The sequence below is a fragment of the Chiloscyllium plagiosum genome, unplaced genomic scaffold (genome assembly GCF_037043375.1).
Source record: "Chiloscyllium plagiosum isolate Xiang-an unplaced genomic scaffold, Cpla_swu_hap1 HiC_scaffold_39, whole genome shotgun sequence".
NCBI classification, from domain to species: Eukaryota; Metazoa; Chordata; class Chondrichthyes; order Orectolobiformes; family Hemiscylliidae; genus Chiloscyllium; species Chiloscyllium plagiosum.
This window is the reverse complement of record NW_028270177.1, coordinates 58,437,837-58,459,290: the sequence shown is the minus strand read 5'-3', so window position 1 is coordinate 58,459,290 and position 21,454 is coordinate 58,437,837. Positions and strand designations below refer to the sequence as shown.

The 21,454-nt window shown below is 43.1% G+C and overlaps 1 protein-coding gene across 1 annotated transcript in view; it reads left to right on the top strand.

The window, feature by feature from the left end:
- The window catches only part of LOC148138712 (uncharacterized), a 29,891-nt gene extending 9,035 nt beyond the window's left edge, over nucleotides 1-20,856 (top strand). Inside the window, exons 4-6 of the mRNA XM_087981362.1 lie at nucleotides 12,626-12,687; nucleotides 15,680-15,890; nucleotides 19,813-20,856. Of these exons, the coding sequence (XP_087837488.1) occupies nucleotides 12,626-12,687; nucleotides 15,680-15,890; nucleotides 19,813-20,856 (1,317 nt within the window). The remainder of the gene's footprint in view (nucleotides 1-12,625; nucleotides 12,688-15,679; nucleotides 15,891-19,812) is intronic.
- The last annotated feature ends 598 nt before the right edge of the window (nucleotides 20,857-21,454 follow it).

Below are 21,454 nucleotides of genomic sequence, written 5' to 3'. Positions count from 1 at the left end.
CGTGATTTGAGGAGCCGGTGTTGGACTGGGGTGGACAAAGTTATAAAATCACACAACATCAGGTTATATTTCAACATGTTGATTTGGAGGCACTGGCCTTCGAAGTGTTGCTCCTTTAACCAACTGCTGAAGAAGCAGCGCTTCGAAGTTTAGTGTCTCGAAATAAACATATTGGACCACACCTGTTATTGAGTGATATTTTCTGAAGGGAAATCAAATTTTATTTTGAGAGATTAAGAATGCATACAAGAATGCATACAAGTGCTGTCTTACAACAGGCTTGTGCAGTGCTAATGGCACTTCATATAAAACAGACAACCTCAAGTGGTATTACCAACGCGAAGCCAATATCTGCCCATCGAAAAAGGGCATTCATACAGCAACAATTATCATTTTCTTTAGAGGCTGAATTAACGATTTTTTAAAAAAAATAAAGCACAATTAAAGCAGAAACCATGGGAAATATTGCGATTTGAAGCACCAGCGTTTCCTCAAAAGCAGAAACTTCCTGGAAGTTGTCTTCAAAATAAAATAACAAAGTAATGGTGGTCTCATTTCCTTGCACTATTGGAACTAAACTTAATAGAAAGAAAACAAAACTAAGGAGGAAAGAGTTGACTCACTAAAATTGGTGACATAATGTGACTACACTTTGGGGCATTCGATCAATCAATTTCACATTCAGTACACAAGTGCACTAGTAGCAGCACAAAGGATCAATGGAATTTTCTCCAATTCCCTGTTCAGCCATAACTTTTGTCAAAAGTCTGAATATATTTGCTTGACAACAAAACAAGATGTAATTGTATTTTATCAGAATTGCCCCATTCACACTATTCACTAATTTATTTTATTTTTAGGCCAGTTCCATCATTACTTTACAACTTCCTTTCAACAACTGGTGGCAGAGTTTTAAAATTTACTGTAAGAAGTCATAATCATGACTCTTTAGTAGTATCAAATCTCATCATATTAAATAATCGTTGTGATGTTTAATTAACTCCAATTAAACCAGTAACACGATGTGAATTCCAGTCACTGCTGGGAAAATTAAAATATCCTATCACCAGCACTCTGTTGCGAGTATATTTTCCATATTCTATTTACCTATTCGTTCCTCGATCTCACGCTCACTGTTGGGCGGCCTATAAATCACGCCCAACATTGCGACCGCACCATTCCTATTTCTGAGCTCTGCCCATATTGCCTCCATACTCGAGTCTCCATAATGCCCTCCTGCAGCACAGCTGTGATAATTCCTCTGATAAGTATTGCATCTCTTCCACTCCTTTTACCTCGTTCGCTATCTGCCTGAAGCATCTATATCGTGGGGCATTTAGTTGCCAATCTTGCCTTTGCCTCAAACAGTTCTCAGTAATAACAATAACATCATGCTCCCAAATACCCATCCAAGCACTACGTTCATCTGCCTTACCTACTGCACTTCTTACATTAAAGCAAATACACCTGAAACCACCTGTCGCTTTGTATTCATAGTCCACTTCGTGCCTAGTCTTACCTTAGTCAAGCTGACTTCATTATCTCGTTTCTGACAGGCTTTATTTACGACCGCCTTACTGTCCACTAAACTGCCCATTTGGTTCCAACACTCCCTGCAACATTAGTTTAAATCCTCCATAACAGCGTTTACAAAAGCACCCCTCAGGACGTTGGTTCCAGTCCAGCCCAGGTGAAGACCGTCCAATTTGTAATAGTCCCTCATATCCCAAAACTAGTCCCAATGTCGCAAAAGTGTGACCGTCTTCCTCCTCCACAATTTCTCAAGTCACGCATGACTCCTCCCTATTCTATCATTCCTACTACGACTAGCATGTGGCATTGGTAGCCATCCTGATATAACTACCTCTAAAGTTCAACATTTTAAATTGGCTCATAACTCCCTAAATTCTGCTTGTATGACCTCATCCCATTTTCCCCATATCAGGGTTGCTGATATGCACCATGACAGCTGCTGACATCTTCAGTGCTTCCTCCGATTTTTTTCAACATCAACGGGAACTGAGTTATCACCAAGGGGTGGTTTGGAGCGCAGTAGATGTGCATCGGCCAGAGATTTCCTGACAATATCTGAACTGTTACCATTAGTTTTCTCGGGTTCCCCAATCAATGCTGGGGAATTCCAGCCTAACTCATTTCCTGACTCTATACCACGGTGTCCCCACCGCTGGTGGGTCTGTCCTGCCGTTGGGGCAGGATATACCCAAGGATGGTGATGGGGCTTAATAAACCGTCAAGTATCAGGTCTGATTCTGAGAGTATAACAGAATGTTTTCTGACTTGGTCAATATGAGGAACAAAGATGACAATGTATCAGGGAATAATCGGGTAATGGTCTGAATGAAAGGCAGTCTGTCTAAATGTGTGTTGTATTATCGAACGAAATTGAGGAAATTAATGTATATATTGAAGTAAATGAGTGTGATTTAATGGCATTAAAAAGAAATGGTGACAGGATGACCGATATTGGGAACTGAATTTCGAGAACATGTACACCTGGAAGTGTTCTACCAAACTGTGAAGGAGGTGGGGGAGATCACCGAGTAAAGGAGGGCATCTCTACGATCGAAAAAGAAGATCTGAAATCAATTGGTACAAGGTATTACACAGATGATTTAGTGTTCAGAAACAAGTGCACTGTGTCAAACTTCACATACGATATTAAGATGAGTTGCACTACGAAGTTTGCAGAGGACAATGTAAGTCTGCAGAGTGACATAGATAGGTTAACTGAGTTGGCAAGGGTCTGGCAGATGGAGTATGATGTTTGTCAATTTGCGGTTTTGCATTTTGCTCGGAATAATAGCAAAATGCACTATCATTCAAAGGGTTCACAAATGGAGCATGCTGTTGTGCAGAGGGGTCTCTTGTATAAATCACAAAAAAGTTGGTTTGCAGGTTTAGAAGGTAATAAAGTCCTTCGTTGTCAAAAGGATGCAGGATAAAATCAGGGAGATTTAATTATAATTGCTTATGGTGTTGGTGAGGCCACACCTGAAGTACTGTGTACAGTCTTGGTCTCCTTACTTGAGAAATGATGCACTGGCACTGGATGGAGTGTAGAGTGTAGATGAGTTTGGAGTTGAGACGGTTGCCTGATGAGTGCACATTGACTGGACTGATATATACTCATCAGAATTTAGAAACATGAGGGGGAATGTTATCGAAAAATATCAAGAGAACAAATATGATCGCAACAGAGAGCGTTTTTCCCACGGGCGGTTGAAACACGATTTCGGGACACTGCCTGAAAATAAGGAAGAGCAGATTTAGCATTGACTAATCCAAAGGATTGTGAATCTGTGGAATAAAATGCCCAGTGAAGCAATCGGGGCGACGTGGTTGCATGTTTTTACGGGAAAAACATTAAGGTATTTGAACATTGCAGGAAGTGAAGATTGTAGGTGGAACTGAGTCTATGAAAATATCAGGCATGATTGGATTAAATGGCGCAGCAGGTTGGCTGGGGCAGATAGTCTTATCCGGGTCTTATTTCTTATGTTCTTTTGCTTTGCACTAATCTATTTTTTTTTGTGTAAAACGTACCAGTTGATTTGAGTTTGGGTAGAAATTCGCACTGGGAGGCGGAATGGATCTCACCAACCCTTCACATTAATTGGTTTTCGAGCCCACACAACGCAAATCAAATTGGGTTTCCCTTAGTTCTTACGACACAACATTCCCAGAGCACCTCCCCTCTTAGCAAAGAGTCTGGAATTACCCAGCATCCCGGGAATCAGTGCCATCTTTGAAAGCCCATAGTGCACTGGGACACGCACAGTCCAAGTGGAACTACCGTGCAAAGCCCCTGATATTAAGCCTTTAAGTGGCAGGCAGGGAACATTACACCCCTCCCTAAACCCAGATTGTGCGCATGGGCATAGATCTCCTCCTGGGAGGGGAAGGTCACAAGCAGGTCTTGCTCTTCCCCCAGGACCAGTGGTGCGGACCATGGCAACAGACCATGCCTGCCTGATCTGAATTTTCCCCTGAGTGACAGCAGTCTCAACCATCGAGAGGAATATACAGCATTATAGGTAGATCATTGTCCTTCTCCCTCCATAAGTGTAAGGGGCGGCTCACGGAGATTGTCACCATTACTCTTGATGAGAATGAATAAGAGGCAGCTAGGTTATCATGAGATCACGAAAGGCTTCAGGAAACATCTCATTGACTGTACAAATAATCTCAACACAGCCCACAGTGCTCAGATTACACAGAAATATTTTGCCCAGGGTTTAGAAACAGCAGGTCCAGAAAAACATATATATTGGTAAGAGTTATATATCGAAGGTAAAATTCTGTAGCCAATTTTGTGCATACTTCAAAGAGGAAATTAGCTATTCCAGACATTGCTGATGAAACTCTGCTGGTCTGCTCATAGCTGTACGAAAATAAAGTACAGATAATATTTCAAATCTGGGGACTCTTCATAAGAACAGTTTTTGTTTCCCACGTCCAGCATCTGCAGTTATTTGTTTTATATTACATTGACAAGTATTGTTCCTTTGATATTAATGGATGGCGTGGTCAAGGAAGAAGGGGAAATGGTAACGGCAAAACTCAGGAGATGGAGCGGTGACTGCCGGAGGCCAGACCTATCATTGTTTGTCTGGGGTGAGGGGTGTGTGAATCCTCGAGTGAAGGAAAAGAAGGTCATGTTTGAGGTCCCTGAATGGAATTCAGAAATGTCTGAACACATGTGACAGATCCAGAGGAAAGTGGGTGAATGCAGTCACTCTTCTTTGACCATTGAGTTGGCAAAGTGGCTCAGTGGTTAGAACTGTGCCTTGTACCGGCTTTGATTCTACCTTCGGCTGGCTGCCTGTGTGGGGTTTTCACATTGTCTCCATGTTTGCGTGTATTTCTCCGGGTGTTCCGTTTTCCTCCCACACTCTAAACATCCGCAGCTGAGGTGGACGGGCATTGAGGAATTGCACTGCATTATTCTGTGCTGTGCAGGTTAACTGTAGAATTGCAGTATTACATGGATAGAGTACGGGTGTGTCTGGTGGGACACTCTTTGGAGGGTCAGTGTGAAGTTGATGGGCCACTTGGCCTGTTTTCACACTGCAAGCGTTCTATTATCGCTATTAAGGTCTTTGTATGTGGCAACACTTCACAAGACCCTACATATAAGTCTTGTCCTGCTTTACCTTGAAGAATGCTACAGAATTCTGTTAGGCAGATAGCTAGCGCAAGCGTAGCAGCATTATAGTGGCAAAGGTTTGCAGTACTTCCCATACTGGGCAGGTAATCTGGTTGACGCAGCAATACACTAGCATAAACTGCGCAACTCGCTGTGCTTGGCTGTTACCTTGTCCCAGTTTGCAGTGTCAGGGATAGTTCTGTGAAACAGATCCAGAATGTGATGCAACGAACCATTTCAACTGGTTTTGTAATGCCTTTATTCAATGTCCTCTTTCCTGTGATTTGGACCTTCTCACTCCCCTGTATTGCCCCCCCCCCCCCCCCCCCGATGTTTCCACGTATGTCCTCAGTTCATGAATTGCCTGCTTCTATCTTAATGTGAATCTTTCTGTCCCTCTGCATCTTTCCATGGACTTGGTTTCTTAACTCCCAGTCTGGTGAGTGCTGCCAGTGAGAAGTTCAGAAACAATGAAATGGTGTGCGTCGGGCTGTTCTTCACTTCCTGTTGGGCCCCATGTGGTGCTTGAAGTTGCACAGGGGTTTCCAGCAGCTTTGATGCGTGACTTTGAAACTTGGTCTGTGCCTGTCCACTGATGGACTATGTTTGTACCTGTCAGTTGATCGTGTTGTTAGTAACACAAGGAAGCTCCTTGAGTATTGTTGTGAAGTATTGGCATTCGCATGTAGCTGAGAGGCTAATAACTGACTCTTTATATTGACGAATTAGTGGAGGTGCTGGGGATACTTTGTTGCAGGTTGTGCTGTGAACTGCCTCAGACATTCAGGGAGACCTGAGGATTTCGTGGCCCAACTCTGGATGGAGCATGGGGACTGTAGTTACAGCGTCTGTGTCTGCAACATGCACAACAAATGAAACAGAGACGGCAGAGAGGGGCAGATCGAAAGCCATGGAGCGAGTATGCGTGAGAAAACGCATCTGCTGTATCTGTCGATGTCTTAACTTGGACACGTACACTCTAACTCTCCCCCTTACACGCAATCACCGTCTCCCCATTCCCCAGACAACCCTTCTTTCGCTCACTCTTTATCTGTCGTTCTCTGTCTCACACACACACAGAAACACACAAACAAACAGACACATACGCATACACACACATGCACGCACACATGCACATAGACACACACACACACACGCACACACACGGAGACACGGACACGCACATGCGCACACACACACCCGGTACCTCCAGGTAGTGAATTGAAAGAAATTCTGTGATTTGCATATTCATCAATTCAATCCTGCACCTCCATTCTAACGAATTAAAGAACTAAAAACCATCGAGTGTGTTCACTTAAAGCGTATGTGTAGTATAACCCTTTCATCTTTTTCATATAAATTCTGTATCGAACATCATCCTCTCTCACTAACACCTGTTTAATTAGCAACAACCAGAAGCTAGGGTTTTCAAATAATCCTGTTGGACTACAATAAGGCGTCGTGTGATGTTTGACGTTGTTCAAGCAGACAAACACCAGCACTTTCATATCCTGATTAGTCAATCCTCTCTCCAAGCAACTAATCTTTGCCTAACCCCATGTGCTCTTATTTTGCACATTAATCTTTTATGAGGCACATTTTGCAATGCCTCTGGAATTCCAGGTATAATACGTCTATCGGATCCCCATCCTCCAACTTGCTGCCACATTTTTAAAAAAAGACCTCAGGCAAATAATTTAAACACGATTTATTCTTCATAAAATCATGTTGACTATGATTGACTATGGGTTGAACTTGACAATCTCCTGTTATTAGTTCCTTACTAAATTAGCCTAACAATTTGCATTCAATCTCAATATTGTTTCACTTCCTTTTATTCTCTCGTGAAATTGGTTATTCTAAGTTCATTGCTTTCTATAACGTCTACATTCCCTTTCAATACCTGTGCAACAGGCACAAAGCTAGAAAAGATCTGCTCTGATTGCTGTATAAGAGACATAAGTTGCTGAATGGCCTCATTCTGTTCCAGGTTTACATACTCGATGTGCTGTATTTCCTTCCTGGTGTTCCGACATTAGAGTCACGATGGGCTGAATGCCTTCCCGTTGTTTCTACATTACAGTTTCGAAGGGCTAGATGTCCTCCTGGTGCTCCTACATTATTGTGTCGATAGACTGAATGCCCTCCTGGTCTTCTTACATTACAGGATGAATGGGCTGAATGTCCTTCCCCTGTTCCAGATCAAGCCGCTCAAATCCGAAAGTTCTTGCTCGCTGCTTTATGAGTGGTTTGGTGACTTATGGAATCTTGCTGATGCAGTGCAACATTTCGAGTGACTGAAATGTCTCCTCAAGTACCTCCATAACACGATTGAGATACTGAACAGTCTCCTGCCCGTATCCGTGAAATGGCATTGTGTGTCTGTGAGAGAGAGAGAGAGAGAGAGATTGGTAGTCTACTGTTCCCGTACAACAGACCGATGGCTGAATTATCTCCTCCCGTTCACATCAAAACATCTGAAACGGTTTCATGTCCTTCTCCTGTATTTGTGCAACACACGAATTACGCTGAATGGCCTTAACCTTGTGTGAAAATATCCAGTGACTCTGTGGCCTTTTCCAGTTCTAGTGTTTCAGCATTTAGAAGGCTGAACGGTGTAATCTGATTGTTGAGTAACAAGATACAAGTGCTGCACAGTCGATTATGGGTCCTGTATTGTAGCGTAATCGATAGGACGACACAGGGCAGGAACTTCAGCGGGAAGGGGCCACACTCCGTTTCTGCAGTGTCGTAGTTATTGCATTCACCTCACATGTGAAAGTTCCCTGGGCACAAACAAGGCTGTATCGCTGCTTATTTGTATGGGCAAGCTGTGCTGCTCATGCTGGGTAGCTCCATGGTTAGCAAAGCTGCCTCACAGTACCAAAGATCCAGGTTCAATTCCAGCTTCAAGTTACTGTCTGCGTGGAGTCTGCATATTTTCTCCTTGTCTGCGTGGCTTTTCATCGTGCTTCCATTTCCCCCCACAATCCCAAGATCTAGAAGATCAGTGGATTGGCCATGCTAAATTATGCAGAATGAGCAGGTGAGGTGCATTACTCATGGAAAATGTGGACTTACAGAAATTGTGTGGGGGGTGGTGGTGTGGGTACGTTTGGATGGAATGGTCTACTTCAGAGGATCAGTGTGGAGCCTATGGGACAGATGGCCTGCTTCCACACTGTAGTGATTTTATGATTAACAACTTCGTAACAGAAATTAATTGAGAGAATAATCCCTGAGGTAATAGCAATATCCTTTCCTTAGTGAGGAGATTAAGTCTGTACACACTACTGCTGATGTGATCTCACTAAAATCCTGTACAACAACATCACTTTTCCATACTGCTGTAGGTTTCCCACCAAGGTTAGTCCAACCTCAGCTGCCTGGGGGAATGTACTGCATTACTGAAAGATTATTGTCGTTGTCCAGTTTCCCAGCACAATGGAAGATCTGGGTGAAAATGTTACAATGATGCTTGAGAAGAACGGATAAAATATGGCAATATAATGTCAATACTGAGATATGCCTCGGGAAACATTTTGCCTGTATCGACCATTAATCTCGCCAGAGACCAAGTCACTCAAATTCCACAGAATCGGATAATGTGCAGCTTAGAAACAGAAAGAGGAATCAAACACTGATGGTAATTATATATCAATGTGAAAGATGTGATACAAGTATTGGCTATGTTACAAAACAGGAAATTAGAAACGCAACTTTGGCGGTATTGCAGTAATGGTGGAGACATTCAAGTTGCATCCAAACTGTATTAACCCAAGTTAATTTTAACGCTGAGTTTCACGAGTGTTTTTGAGTTGGTTTTTGTAACAATCTGTTGAGCATCAAGCTAGAGATCAGGCAATTTGGAATTAGTGACATGTAATCAGAACAGCTAAATGAAAACTAGGCAGTAAAATAACTTTTGGGAATAGTGTTTTTAAAATATCGAAGTTTAGATGACGTCTGAATACATCATCTTCCAACAATACAAAATGACCAGTATTCCAATAGACCAATGCAGCAAGACACATATGGATTGAATTGAGGATCACTGTATTTTTTTTCTGCAATCAATTTTGAAGGTTATTAATGTATTTCAACGATTCAAGATTGGAAGAAGAGGGAGAATGGAGAACTATTGACCAGTTAACATGTCATCCACAGGAGAGAATCTGTTGGAATCAATGATAATGAAAGTGGTTTGGGTCGGTTGGGAAATAATAGCACACTTCAAGAGAATGATTCTGCACGTATGAAAAGGAAGTCATATGTTAAAAAGTATTTTGATTGACGATATCGTTTATAGATGTAAACAATGGAGAACCGATGTATGTGAAATACATTGCACATTCAGGAGGATATTTCAATGAAATCACACAGTAAGGCATTTGAAAATAATTGAAGCAAAAGGTATTGGGAAGACCATGTGCAGCTGTGAAGATAAAATTTAGATTTGTTTTCATTTAAAGGGTATGAGAGTGTAGATGATGAAGAGTCATACAGACTGGAAGCCTTAGTTTAGGCTCTCTACATGGATGCTGTCTGACCGGCTGTGAATTGCAGCATTTGTTGATTTCCCGACAGATATAAGCATATGCAGTAATTTACTCGGAGAGAAGGCAATATGCCCGGCATAACGTACACAGAGTGCCGGCGAGAGTGTACCTGGAGTTCTATGCACAGTTTTGGTTACAGATGTCAGGAAGAACTAACTGACAACATATACTGAATTGACATTTTCCAGATTAATCCCACAGATGACAAGATTGTCTGATGAGGAATTCGGACTGTGTTCCCTCGAGTTTCAACTAATGAGAAGTAATCTTAATTAAAACGAGAAAAATCTCACGGAGGAGACTGACTAAAACAGGTACATGGATAAGTGGGAACAGGCAAGATTGGAAAAAATCCGAAAATAATCTGCAAGGACATCAAGCAGAATACTTTCACCAGGGAACAATAAGAACACATTAGAAACCAACTGTGCAATCTGTGTATGAAGCTCGTGAACAGTAACAGATTGTTACATGAGAACTTCACGTCTGTTATACTTGAGAGAAGAAGGATTCAGGGGCAGAATTCGAGAAGATAGACTGGGAATCTCTTGAGCAGATTGATATAAGATGTGAGCGGGGATTGATGGTTTTCGCTTGTATAAAATTGGACAAATGATCCGATGTTTTTTTCCCCAGGCTGATGTTTGAGACAGGGGAGGAAAGTCACTGATCATTTTCTGAATGTCGAATCTGTTCGCAGGAGTGATGCGACAGGACCGATGTGTTCTACTTCAAAGGAAGGATAGTGCAGATAGACCAGGGAACAACAGACCAGCGAGTATCAGTTCACTTTAGGGATAATTGTGGAGTAAATAGGTAAGGAGAAAATTGATCTCCATTTGAGAGGCGATGTTTGATCAGGGATAGTCAGCATGGCTTTATCAGAGTGACGAGGTGCCTAAAGAAATTGTGTTGAAAATTTTCAAGGAATTCATTTAATGGGTTTCTCAGCAAGAGTTTGACAAATGTGCAAACTCCACACAGAGATTTCCCCGTGGCAGGAATCAATTCCTGGTCGCTTCCACTGCGAGAAAGTAGTGCTAAACACTGAGGTACCGTGTCGCTGCATATACTCAATGAATGACAGCACACTAGGAAATTCAGAGAGAGGTCCTTGAATGTGACTGCACAGGGTACAAGGTTTTTAAGAACTCATTGTGGACCTGTGCTTCATTGGGTTTCGGAAAATGAGTAGAAATCTCAATGAAGTATATAAATCTCTGACAGGGCCAGACAGATTGGAAGCAGCGGTGATAATTCCTCTGGCTGGGATGGAAAAACATCATGCCACAACATTCGATACAGAAGGCCACTCTGCATTGAGATGAGAATACATGTGTGCGCTTAGAATCTAGTGAACCTGGGAAACGTCTCTCACACATCAAGCTGTGGAAGCAAAGGCGCTGAATATAAATAAGGATATTGAGACACTAAAGGGATAGAAATAGCACAGGACTATGTTGCGAAGATAAAGGATCAGACATCATTTTATTGAATGGGCGAACAAAACGATGGATCGAAAGGTTTGCTGATGTTAATATTTAATATGTTATCCAATGGTTAATCATATTAAGGGATGCGTGCATTGTGAGGGTGAGGTGCATTGGAGCGATGTTCACTCGTGAACTCGAATGGGGGTGGCTCAGTTTGTTGATTCACCTACTCCTTTCCCGATGTTCCTGTGAAATCTGTGGTTAAGCTCTGTAAATGTTGTCACAAGCTCTCAGATGTTAGGAAATATGTTTCTGAAGACTCGACATAATTATGTTTCCCATTCCCTTTTCCGATACCGAGGCTTTATTCTTGAAGACCTCGGAGCAGAAGAGCTTATCACATGTCTGTGTCTGGACTCACTTTTAGGCCAGACCAGGAAAACACTGGGGATTTGCTCCTGAAAGTATAATGGGGAAGCAAACTGACGTTGGATCGACATTGGATTCAGGTCTCCATTTCTGACACCAGATTTTAGATGTCGATATTATATAATTGTTTTTAACTTCCGCCACCTGCCATAACATTAGCCCTATGTATATAAGCAATCCAGTCACACTTGCATGACAGCTCCACCTCCACATGGGGACCCAACGGAAACCATACTGAGCAGGTTATTTCTGTGCTGCTTGACAGCTCTATCAAAAAGAAATTACAAAGATTTTACGATCGTGATGAGACTGAGGGGATAGTAATATATTAGATTGTAATTATTCCCCTCTTACCGGACTGGAAATAGTTGAGTAATGTTCCACATTGCCAGGGAGCAGTCAGAGTTGGAGCTGGTATGAAACAGCTTTCCCAGGTACACGGCTTGTTGTGCAGCAGAAGTCTTCATTCCTATTGCAGGAGTAATGTCGGGCCCATTGACTTTGCCATATATTTGTACCCAGCTGTTTCTTCATGTTATGTGCAGCGAGTCGAATCTTTTGATGACTTCCATGGGTGATCCTGTGGGCTTCATGGCAAGGGCGAGGAGGATCTTTGACTCAACGCTTCTGGTTTTGGATGATGCAGAGACTACATCCCTGCCTTTTGCACTATGTGCAGGTCTGTTACATTAATTAGCATGGGGTTAATTGCAGAGCAATCTCCTGCAGTGAGCCGTTGAACAACCCATCATCATTTATGACTAGATTTAGCAAAACTGTTTGTCTGTTGATCTTGGGATCGTTGCGCTCTGTTTATCAGATGTTCGGCCTGTTGTTTGGAACATATGCAGAAAGTGAAGTAGCTCCAACGGGTTATCGTCAGTTATTGCTACACATGGTTCTGACTCTGGCATGTTCACCCGGACTCGTTATTGAACCATAGAGCAGCTTGATAGTAATGATAGATTATCTGGGGTAAAAAGGTTTCAGATTGTGTTTGAATATAATTCTACTTCTGCTGTTGTTGTGGTTTCCAGAACCACATCAATGTCACGAATTCTCTACTTAAGGAATTTCAGAAAGTAGACTTTGAAAGAATGTACAGAGGAAGTTTTGACTTCTAAATTAGTTGATTGCAGTGAAGAATTAGTGATGAATAGTTGAGTCATAGACTCTCAGAGTGATGCAATATTCAGACAGAGCATTCGACCGAACTCGTCCATGCTCACCAGTTTTCCTGATCTGAACTAATTCTACTTTTCTACTTTAGGCATATACACCTCCAAACATTTCCCTATTCAGGTACCCATCAAATTTCAATGTTGTAATTGTACTCAACAATACTACTACCTCTGACAGCGCGCTGCATTAATGCACCACTCACTTTGACAAACAGCTGCCCCTTAGATTTCTTTTAATTCTCTCCCCCTCACCTTCAACCTAACCTCTTTGGTTTTGGATTCCCCCCACCTGGGGGAAAAGACTTTGCTATTCATCCTGTAAATGCCCCTTATGATTTTATAAATAAGTCACCCCTCAGCCTCCAATGCAAAGCTAACAAAGTCCCAGGCCATCCATATGTCTCAAAACCTCCAGTATCCACCCCATAATTTTAAATATTTTATCCCCTTTCCAGTTTATAGCATTCTTCCTGTAGCAGGCCAATAAGAATTGTACTCAGTGATCCAAATGTGGCCTTACCATTCCCTTGTATAGCCACAGCATAATGCCCATTTCGTTTACTCAGTGCTGACGCCTTCTTCACAGCCCTGTCTACCTGCGACTCCACTTTCAAGGAACTAAGTAGCTGGTCCCTGTATGCCTATGTTCAATAACACTCCCCAGGTCCCTACCGTTAACTGACTAAATCCTGCCCTGGTTTGTCTCACAAAATGCAATGCCTCACATTTATCTGCATGAAGCGCCATCTACCATACCTCAGACGACTGACCCAGTAGATCAAGATCTCATTGTTCTCTTAGATAACCTTCTTCACTGTCCATTATCACACAAATCTTTTGTATCGTCTACTAACTAGCCATGCTTCGTATATTGTCATCCAAATCTTTTATGGAAACAATGAATAACCGCAACCTGGTAACTGTGGCACACCGCTGGTCACAGGCATCCAATTCGAACAACTAATCTCTCCCAGCGTCCTCGGTGTTTTACTGTCAAGCCATGTTTGGATCTGATTGGCTCGCCCTCCATGATCCCCTGTGATTTAACCTTTTTAATCAATCTACCATATGGAAATTTGTTGGGCCTCACTAAGATGTACGCAGATAACTTATGCTGTTTACCTTCCCCTGACTTCTAGATCACCTCTTCAAAAGTTGCATTCGAATTTGTGAGACACGCTTTCCCACACAGAAAAAAACATGCTATTATGCCCATGCCTTTCGAAATGCCTGTAAATCCTGCCTCTGAGAATCTTCTACAAACACTTACCCACACCTGACATCAGACTCACCAGTCTGTAGTTCCATGTTCTTCATTGCAGACGTTTTTTTTATATATGATATAACAACATTAACTGTTTTCCAGTCTTTCAGACCCTCACACGTGGCTGCCAGTGGTACAAATTTAATTAAAACAATTGCAGATTCTGCAAATCAGGCACAAAGTCAGAAGGTACTGCGAAAGCTCAGCAGGTTAGGCAGATTCTGTGCAGAAAAGTCAGAGCTAAAGTTTCAGGTCCAGTGATCCTTCCTCAGAACTCTGACGAATGACATGAATATCTCAGCTAGTGACCCCTCAGTTTCTTCCCCAGCTTTCTGCAAATGCTGGGATACACGTGAACAGATCCAGGGTATTTATCTGCGATTATGCATTTTAAGACCTTTAGCATTTCTTCTTCTGTAATGTGGTCACGTTTCAAAAATCACTTATTTTTATTTCCCTGACTTCCCTCCCTTCCATGTCTTTCTCCACAGTAAATACTGACGTGCTATATTCATGTGGAATCTCACCCATGTAACAGTAACAGGCTGTAAGGCAGCGGCGGGGGCTGCAATGTTTTACAATTTAACATTCTTTTCTTTTTCTTCTGCTTTGTAACATGATTCTGTACATGAGAGGCGGGTGTGTGGAATTTTGTACCTACGATTATGTCACCTGTGCAGACATGCAAACTTTTCACTGTCCTCGTGTGAGTACATGTGACAATGACACGAACAAACCTAATTCATCTCCCGTGAAACTAGAGATACATGGCTGTTTGATGTAAAGGGGACCCTTTTCTTTCTCTAGATTCTCGTCTACCTTTAATACACTTCCTTAATCGCTTTCCATTTCTCTTAACTTTATCAGCTACAGCTGTCTCATGCTTCCTTTTTGCCCTTCTGATTTCCCTGGTAAGTGTTCTACTACACCACGTACTCTAAAGGGATTCATGATCCAATGCTGCCTATTCCCAATATACACCTTATTCCTTTCCCATGACTGGACCATTAATGTACCCTGTCATGTCTTGTTCGCTACTATTCACACTGATAGGATCATGCTGTCTCTGAGCTCTCACAATCTCGCTTTTGAAAGACTCCCACTTGCAATATGTACTTTTATCTAAGAACAGCTTCCCCCGAATCATCTTTTGAAAGTTCTTGCCCAATACCATCGCAATTAGCCGTGTCCCAATTTGCAACATTAACTTGTGAAACAGGCCTATCCTTTTCCAGAACTATTTTCATACTAATAGAATTCTGGTCACTGTTCTGAAAGTGCTCGGACTCGAACAGCACAGTCACTTGCCCTTCCCTAATTTCCAAGAGGAAATAAAGGTGAGGCCAGAATGAGGGGCGGAATAATTCCATATAATTTCGTGTTTATGGTTGTGTGTTTCTGTGTGTGTGTGTGTGTGTGTGTGTGTGTGTGTGTGTGTGTGTGTGTGTGTGTGTGTGTGTGTGTGTGTGTGTGTGTGTGTGTGTGTGTGTGTGTGTGTGTGTGTGTGTGTGTGTGTGTCTGTGCATCTGTTTGTGGACGTGCACATGTGAATGTTTGTGAATCCATTGAAATAGGAATCAAAATGTCCCTTCTCTCTCTCTGTCAAACCTCTTGTGTTTCAAGTGATGTATTACCACCCTTTGCAGGCCGTCGCATGCTATTTCAGAAGCAGCAGCTTTGTTGGGAAAAGGCACCAAATACAGTGACTCTCTCAGTCTTGAATTAAATTCTCTACATTGTCACGTGCACACGAACGAAAGCAATGACATTTCAGTAAAGTCTTCGCTTATGACACCACCTCAGGTGCAAGACATCTCGGTACACATTCTTCAGTATTTGGTGCAGAAGAATAATAAGGTAAAAAGAACGGATTCGAATTACTGACCCTTACACCCGAGTGTGTGCCAGCATCGAGTTTCACGACCGCACTGGGGCTCGTGTCCAGAACACACCAGGCCCAGTGTCTAAACCGCACCAGGCCCACTGTCCAGGATGCAGAAGCCCAGTCTCCAAAACACACAAAGCCCAGTCTCCACGCCGCACTGTGCATTAAATCGCGAGGCCTTGACTCCCTAAGCAAGCCTCTATTCTGGAACTCACCTTCACCATTACCATTTGAGTCACTTAAAAAATGTAAAAGTTTGTGAAGAAAAAAATACACCAGAGAGCAGAATAAAAATGAGAGACACAAAGTGGGTGGAAGCAGATGAATTCCTACACTGCCATCATTCTTCATATTTCACGCTGTTTCCTTTCATATTTCACGCTATTTCCATTTTCCACATTTAACTTGAAGACTAAAAGCAGTTTTCTCCGATTCCTTGCAATGCTGTCCCTGAAATATGAATACAGGGACATGAACGTGACTATTAATATCCTGTATGCTGCCATTGGCTGTATTTCACTGCAAATTGGAAAAGTACATCAAAACACATTGAAAGTTAGATAAATTAATATTACCTTCATCTCAACCTCTTCCAAAGGTGCTTCACTCAGAGTAGAAAGAAAGGAGGGTCTCTAGGATAAAGGGCGTCCCGCTGGTACATAGTTCAAAACATGCTCCCCCTCACTACGTCACACTGCCAAGCAGCCACATGATAATATTCATTGTGTAATGAGAACAATGCGACCACTGGAAACATTAGGGAGCAGACTATCTGGGAGATGGAACAACACTTCCCATGTCTGAACTGGTCAGAGTGAACCCTCCAGTAATCACTGTGTCGCTGAGTCCTGCAATCTCTTTCCGTTTCAGTAGCATACTGTATTTCATTCTTACTGAAAAGTTCAAAGGTTCACGTTTAAACACGTTATTTTCCAGCTGCCAAATTATTGTCCTATGCTTATCCAATCAGAGTGCCTCGACCACGTTTCGATAGCTTTAGTTCCTAACTATCTTAGTTAGAATACATCTTTTGCATTTATCTAAATCTTTGATATCGTTTGCAAATAGTTGTGGCCCAGCACTGGTCACTCTGTCATTGCAGTCATTGATTTGTGTAAAAATGATAAAAATCGATTTATCCCTACTTATCCCTATTTCCCGCTCAATGACCTATCTTCCCCCATTCACATGTAGTACTTTGGAATGCTGAATATTCCCTTTCATTCCCTGAGTAACAGCCATGAGAGATAAAAGATCTGTTCCAATTGCTGAGTAAAAGGCTCGAATGGTGAATGACCTCATTCCGTTCCCATGTAAAATTCTTGATGGGCTGAATAGCCTGCTTGACTATATGCACAGTTATGAATGTTGCTAAATATTTTGGAACAATCAGTGAACAGCCTTCTTTTGGCCTTTTGATGGAGGGAATCGCATCGATGCTGAAGCTGCTGATGAACTAAATTAACTGATGGATACCCAGTTTCCATTGGCTTAGACCTTCAGAAGAATGTCCTACTTCACAGGAGGTAGTGCCACATAACACATTGGGCAGTACCTTCAGGATGAGACTGAGACATTCTCTCCATCCGGTCTGTCTGTTCAGTATTCCTACAGAAGTTGTCAGAGACAGATCCATCTGTGCCAAGGTGTATGTTGAGAATGCTTCCTTCTTGTCGTTTCCCCCATCGCTTCCCACAGACTGGCTGCTGTGTACTTGAGGCTTCTGCCTGCTCGGTCAGTGGTGGATCTGTGGAGACACGCTTTGTAATGGACATTGAAGTCCGACACCCTGAGTGCGTTCTGTTTCCTTGTCACTTTCAGTGCTTCCTCTGAGGAATTGAGTTATCACCAAGGGGTGTTGTGGAAACCAGTAGATGCCGACCATTAGGTGATTTTCTGGACCTGTTACCATGAGATTTCCCGGGTTCTGGAATCAATGTTGGAGAATTGCATGGTAACTCCTTTCCTGACTTTATCCCCGAGGATTTTGCCGCCACTGGTGTGTCTGCCCTGCCCGCGGAACAGGATATAGTCGGGATGGTGATGCAGCTTCATTCAATATTACCCATCAGGCATGATTCTGTGAATATGGCAGTATCAAACTGCTTCCGGACCAGTGTTCGGAAAACACAGCCTGTCAGGCAGAATTATACGAGCTGGAGAATCGATATTTCTGGCATAAGCCCTTTACCACGAATGAGACTTGAGTGTCTTTTTTTTTTGGGGGGGGGAGGAGTGCTCGAGAAATAAATGGGAGGAGTCCAGTGGCTGGGGGCAAGGTAGCTGCGAATTCGATATGAGGATGAATCTGACGGAGTAGTTGATAGTTTAGAAAATATAGTAGAGTGGATAAATGGGAAAGGCGATGGACTTGTCAAGAGGGTGGTGCCGAGTTGGAGACTTGACACTCGGATAATGCTGGGGAGGCGAAATGAGGAAACTCGTGAAATCCACATTAATACCGTGGGATTGCAGGATCCAATGATTGAAGTTGAGACGTTCTTCCTCCAGTCATCGGGTGGTTCGGGTTTGGTGATGGATGAAGATCACGACCTGCATATCCTTCGTGGAATAGGAGATGATGTTGAAATTTCCACCCACGGGGCTCGGTGGGTGCGGGTGTTCCAAAGACGTGCTCTGAAATGATCCACAAGTTGGTGCCCTGGTTCCCCAACGTGGAGGTAATGACATTATGTGAAATGGCTACAGTAGATAACATGTGTGGAAGTGCATGTAAATTTGTGACGTATGTGGAAGGGTTCTTTGGGGCACTGGACAGAGTTAATGGGTCTTTTTGTCTGTGGTGGAAGTGATGGAGGAGGATGCGAAGGAACGGGAGCATTCAGCGCTTATTGCAATTGGGGGGCGGAGTTCGAGAGCGGTGGTGAGCAAAGTGGTTGAGAGGCGCTGGAGAGCATCATTGAACCATGTAGGAGGCGAAATTGCGATATTGGAAGGAGGACATCTGGGATGTTTTAAGATGGAATTGGTCATCCTGGGAGCAGGTGGGGCCGTTGTGGAGGAATTGGGATTAATGGATGTCGTATTTTCCAGCAAGTAGTGTTGGAGGATGTGTCGTCGAGTTAGCTATAGGAGTCGGTGAGGTTGTCGTAGATGTCCGTTTTGAGACAATCGCCAGAGATGGAGATGCAGATTTCGAGGAAGGGCAGGGAGGTGTCCGGGATGGTACAGGTTAACTTGAGTTTGAGATGGAACGTGTTGGTGCAGTTGATGAACTGTACAACCTTCTCGTGGGTGCACGAATTGGCGCCGATAAATTCATCAAAGTAGCGGCAAGAAAGGTGGGGATTGTTGCCAGTGTAACTGCGTAGTTTCCCCGCAGCATTCAGCACCAAACATTCCGTCTGTAACTGGAATTCCCTAGAAAATACTCTAACCATCATTCTCTGTTACATTCTACACCCGACATTAGTTGGGAACGGCCGGACGTCAGTGAATTGAAAGAAAAGATCAGATCCCAAGTGAAGAGGCCCAGTTGCAGGGCGAGGGAGACACCGTTACGGAGTCCCCACAGGCAGTTAAAATGGTGAATACATTTTCCCGCCATTTACACTTGTTCAGTTAGCATGATCAATCACAATTGAGTCTAAAAGTCAGAAATTTCCAAACTCCATTTGTCTTCAAGGGACTGCGAGAGAATCCTTCACGAAAGCAAGGTTTCATCCTCCGTGTGAGAATATGGGAAAAAAAGTGATCTGTGTCTGCTCTCCAACGATCGAGTATGTGGGAGTTTCCTCTAAATCATCTGTTTCTTTGGATGTGTCTAAGTATGTTTGGGGAGGGAATGTTTCTTGTGGTTTACGTTACATTTCTGTCTGAAATTCAGATTTTCACATTTGTCATTTCAGCTCCAACTGTTTTAATATATCCCAGAGTACAGTGACACAGTTGAAAATCTCTATCTGTCCTCAATCAAACAAGTCACTTTTCCTCCATGTTGATGTACAATGTGTTTTTTTTTTTACCTTCCTCACAGCTAACGTAGTGACGACTTACGTCCTGCTTTATAAAGATTGTGGATTGTCCCCATGTGTCAGACGTTATCTGGCGGCCATGGCAGCGGCGGATCTACCGGTCGTTATCCTCGACCTGATATTGAGACACATTCCCATTGTTTATCGGGAACAGTTTTATTTCATGCGGGACATTCCCGTGTGTAATATCCACGCCAGCCTGCTTTATGCAGCCACTGACTGTTCTGTCTGGTTCACCGTCACTTTCACCTTTGATCGATTTGCAGCCATTTGTTGCCAGAAGCTTAAAAGGAAATATTGCAGTGAGAAAACGACGGCTGTCGTTCTGGAAACAGTGACTGTGCTGAGCTGCTTAAAAAATATTTTCTGGTATTTTCTGTTAACAGGTCAATATCGGCTGGCGAACCAGCCCTGGTTTTGTAAAGTAACAGACAGTGTTCATTTCTCGCCTTTCTGGGTGGCAATCGAGTTCCTCCACCACATTCTAACCCCAGCTCTCCCATTTCTCCTGATCCTGCTGCTCAATGTTTTTACCGTCAGACACATTTTAGTGAGCAGCAGAGCCCGCAAGAGACTCAGGGCTCACACCAGTGGGGACGCTCAGTATGACACAGAAATGAGCAATCGCAAAAGATCTATCATTTTACTGTTTGTGATCTCGGGCAATTTCATCCTGTTATGGTCAATATTAATGATGCGTTCCATATGGTACCGGATGGATGTGATTGGGCGTCGACCTGTGACTGTAGATGAATTTTTGAAGGAACTGGGCTTCATGCTGCAGCTCCTCAGTTGCTGCACAAACACCGCAATTTATGCTGTGACGCAGACAAAGTTCAGACAGCAGCTGAAGAATGTGCTGAAATATCCCTTAAACCAAATATATCAATCAATCAGATTCACTTATAAATCAATCCATCCAGGAGTGTCTCATTTTAGTTGAATTTTTCAGCGATGAAGCAGCCTGTCGCTTTCGTATCAGCCTGTGGGTAGCGCGGGTTTGTCCAACCTTATCCGACAGGAGGGTTACAGGGACATTTCAATGATTCGATCAACTCAGGTGCCAGTAAGTAAAGGCACCATCCCACTGACTGTATCGATCACTTCAAAGTATAAACAATAAAAATGTGCATTAAAAATTACCGAGCAGCAGAGTGAAGGATATTGTTGTTTGTCGTTGTTTTGAAGAAGCTGAGCTGGACAGAGACAGAGTCAGCCACAAGTCTTGGTCCTTGGGGAAGGGCAGGGGACCGGGGCCTGAGCTCAGGAGTTCGATTTAAGTCGCTCTGTCATTGCTTTCACCTCTGGGTCCCCCTCACCGACCTCGTCTTCGGCACAGTTCATCTCTCTACCCCGTTGCCGCTACCTCGCTTTCTCTATCACTGGCTCCCTCTCCAATCCTTCATTTACACAAAGTCCCAAATTTATCTCCTCCGTTATTTCATCTCTTTTTCCTCTCTCACTCCCTCTGTGCACTAGCCCTTTCTCTCCACTCTCAGTTTCACTTCCGTCTCTTGACAGCCCACTTTTTGTCTCGCTCT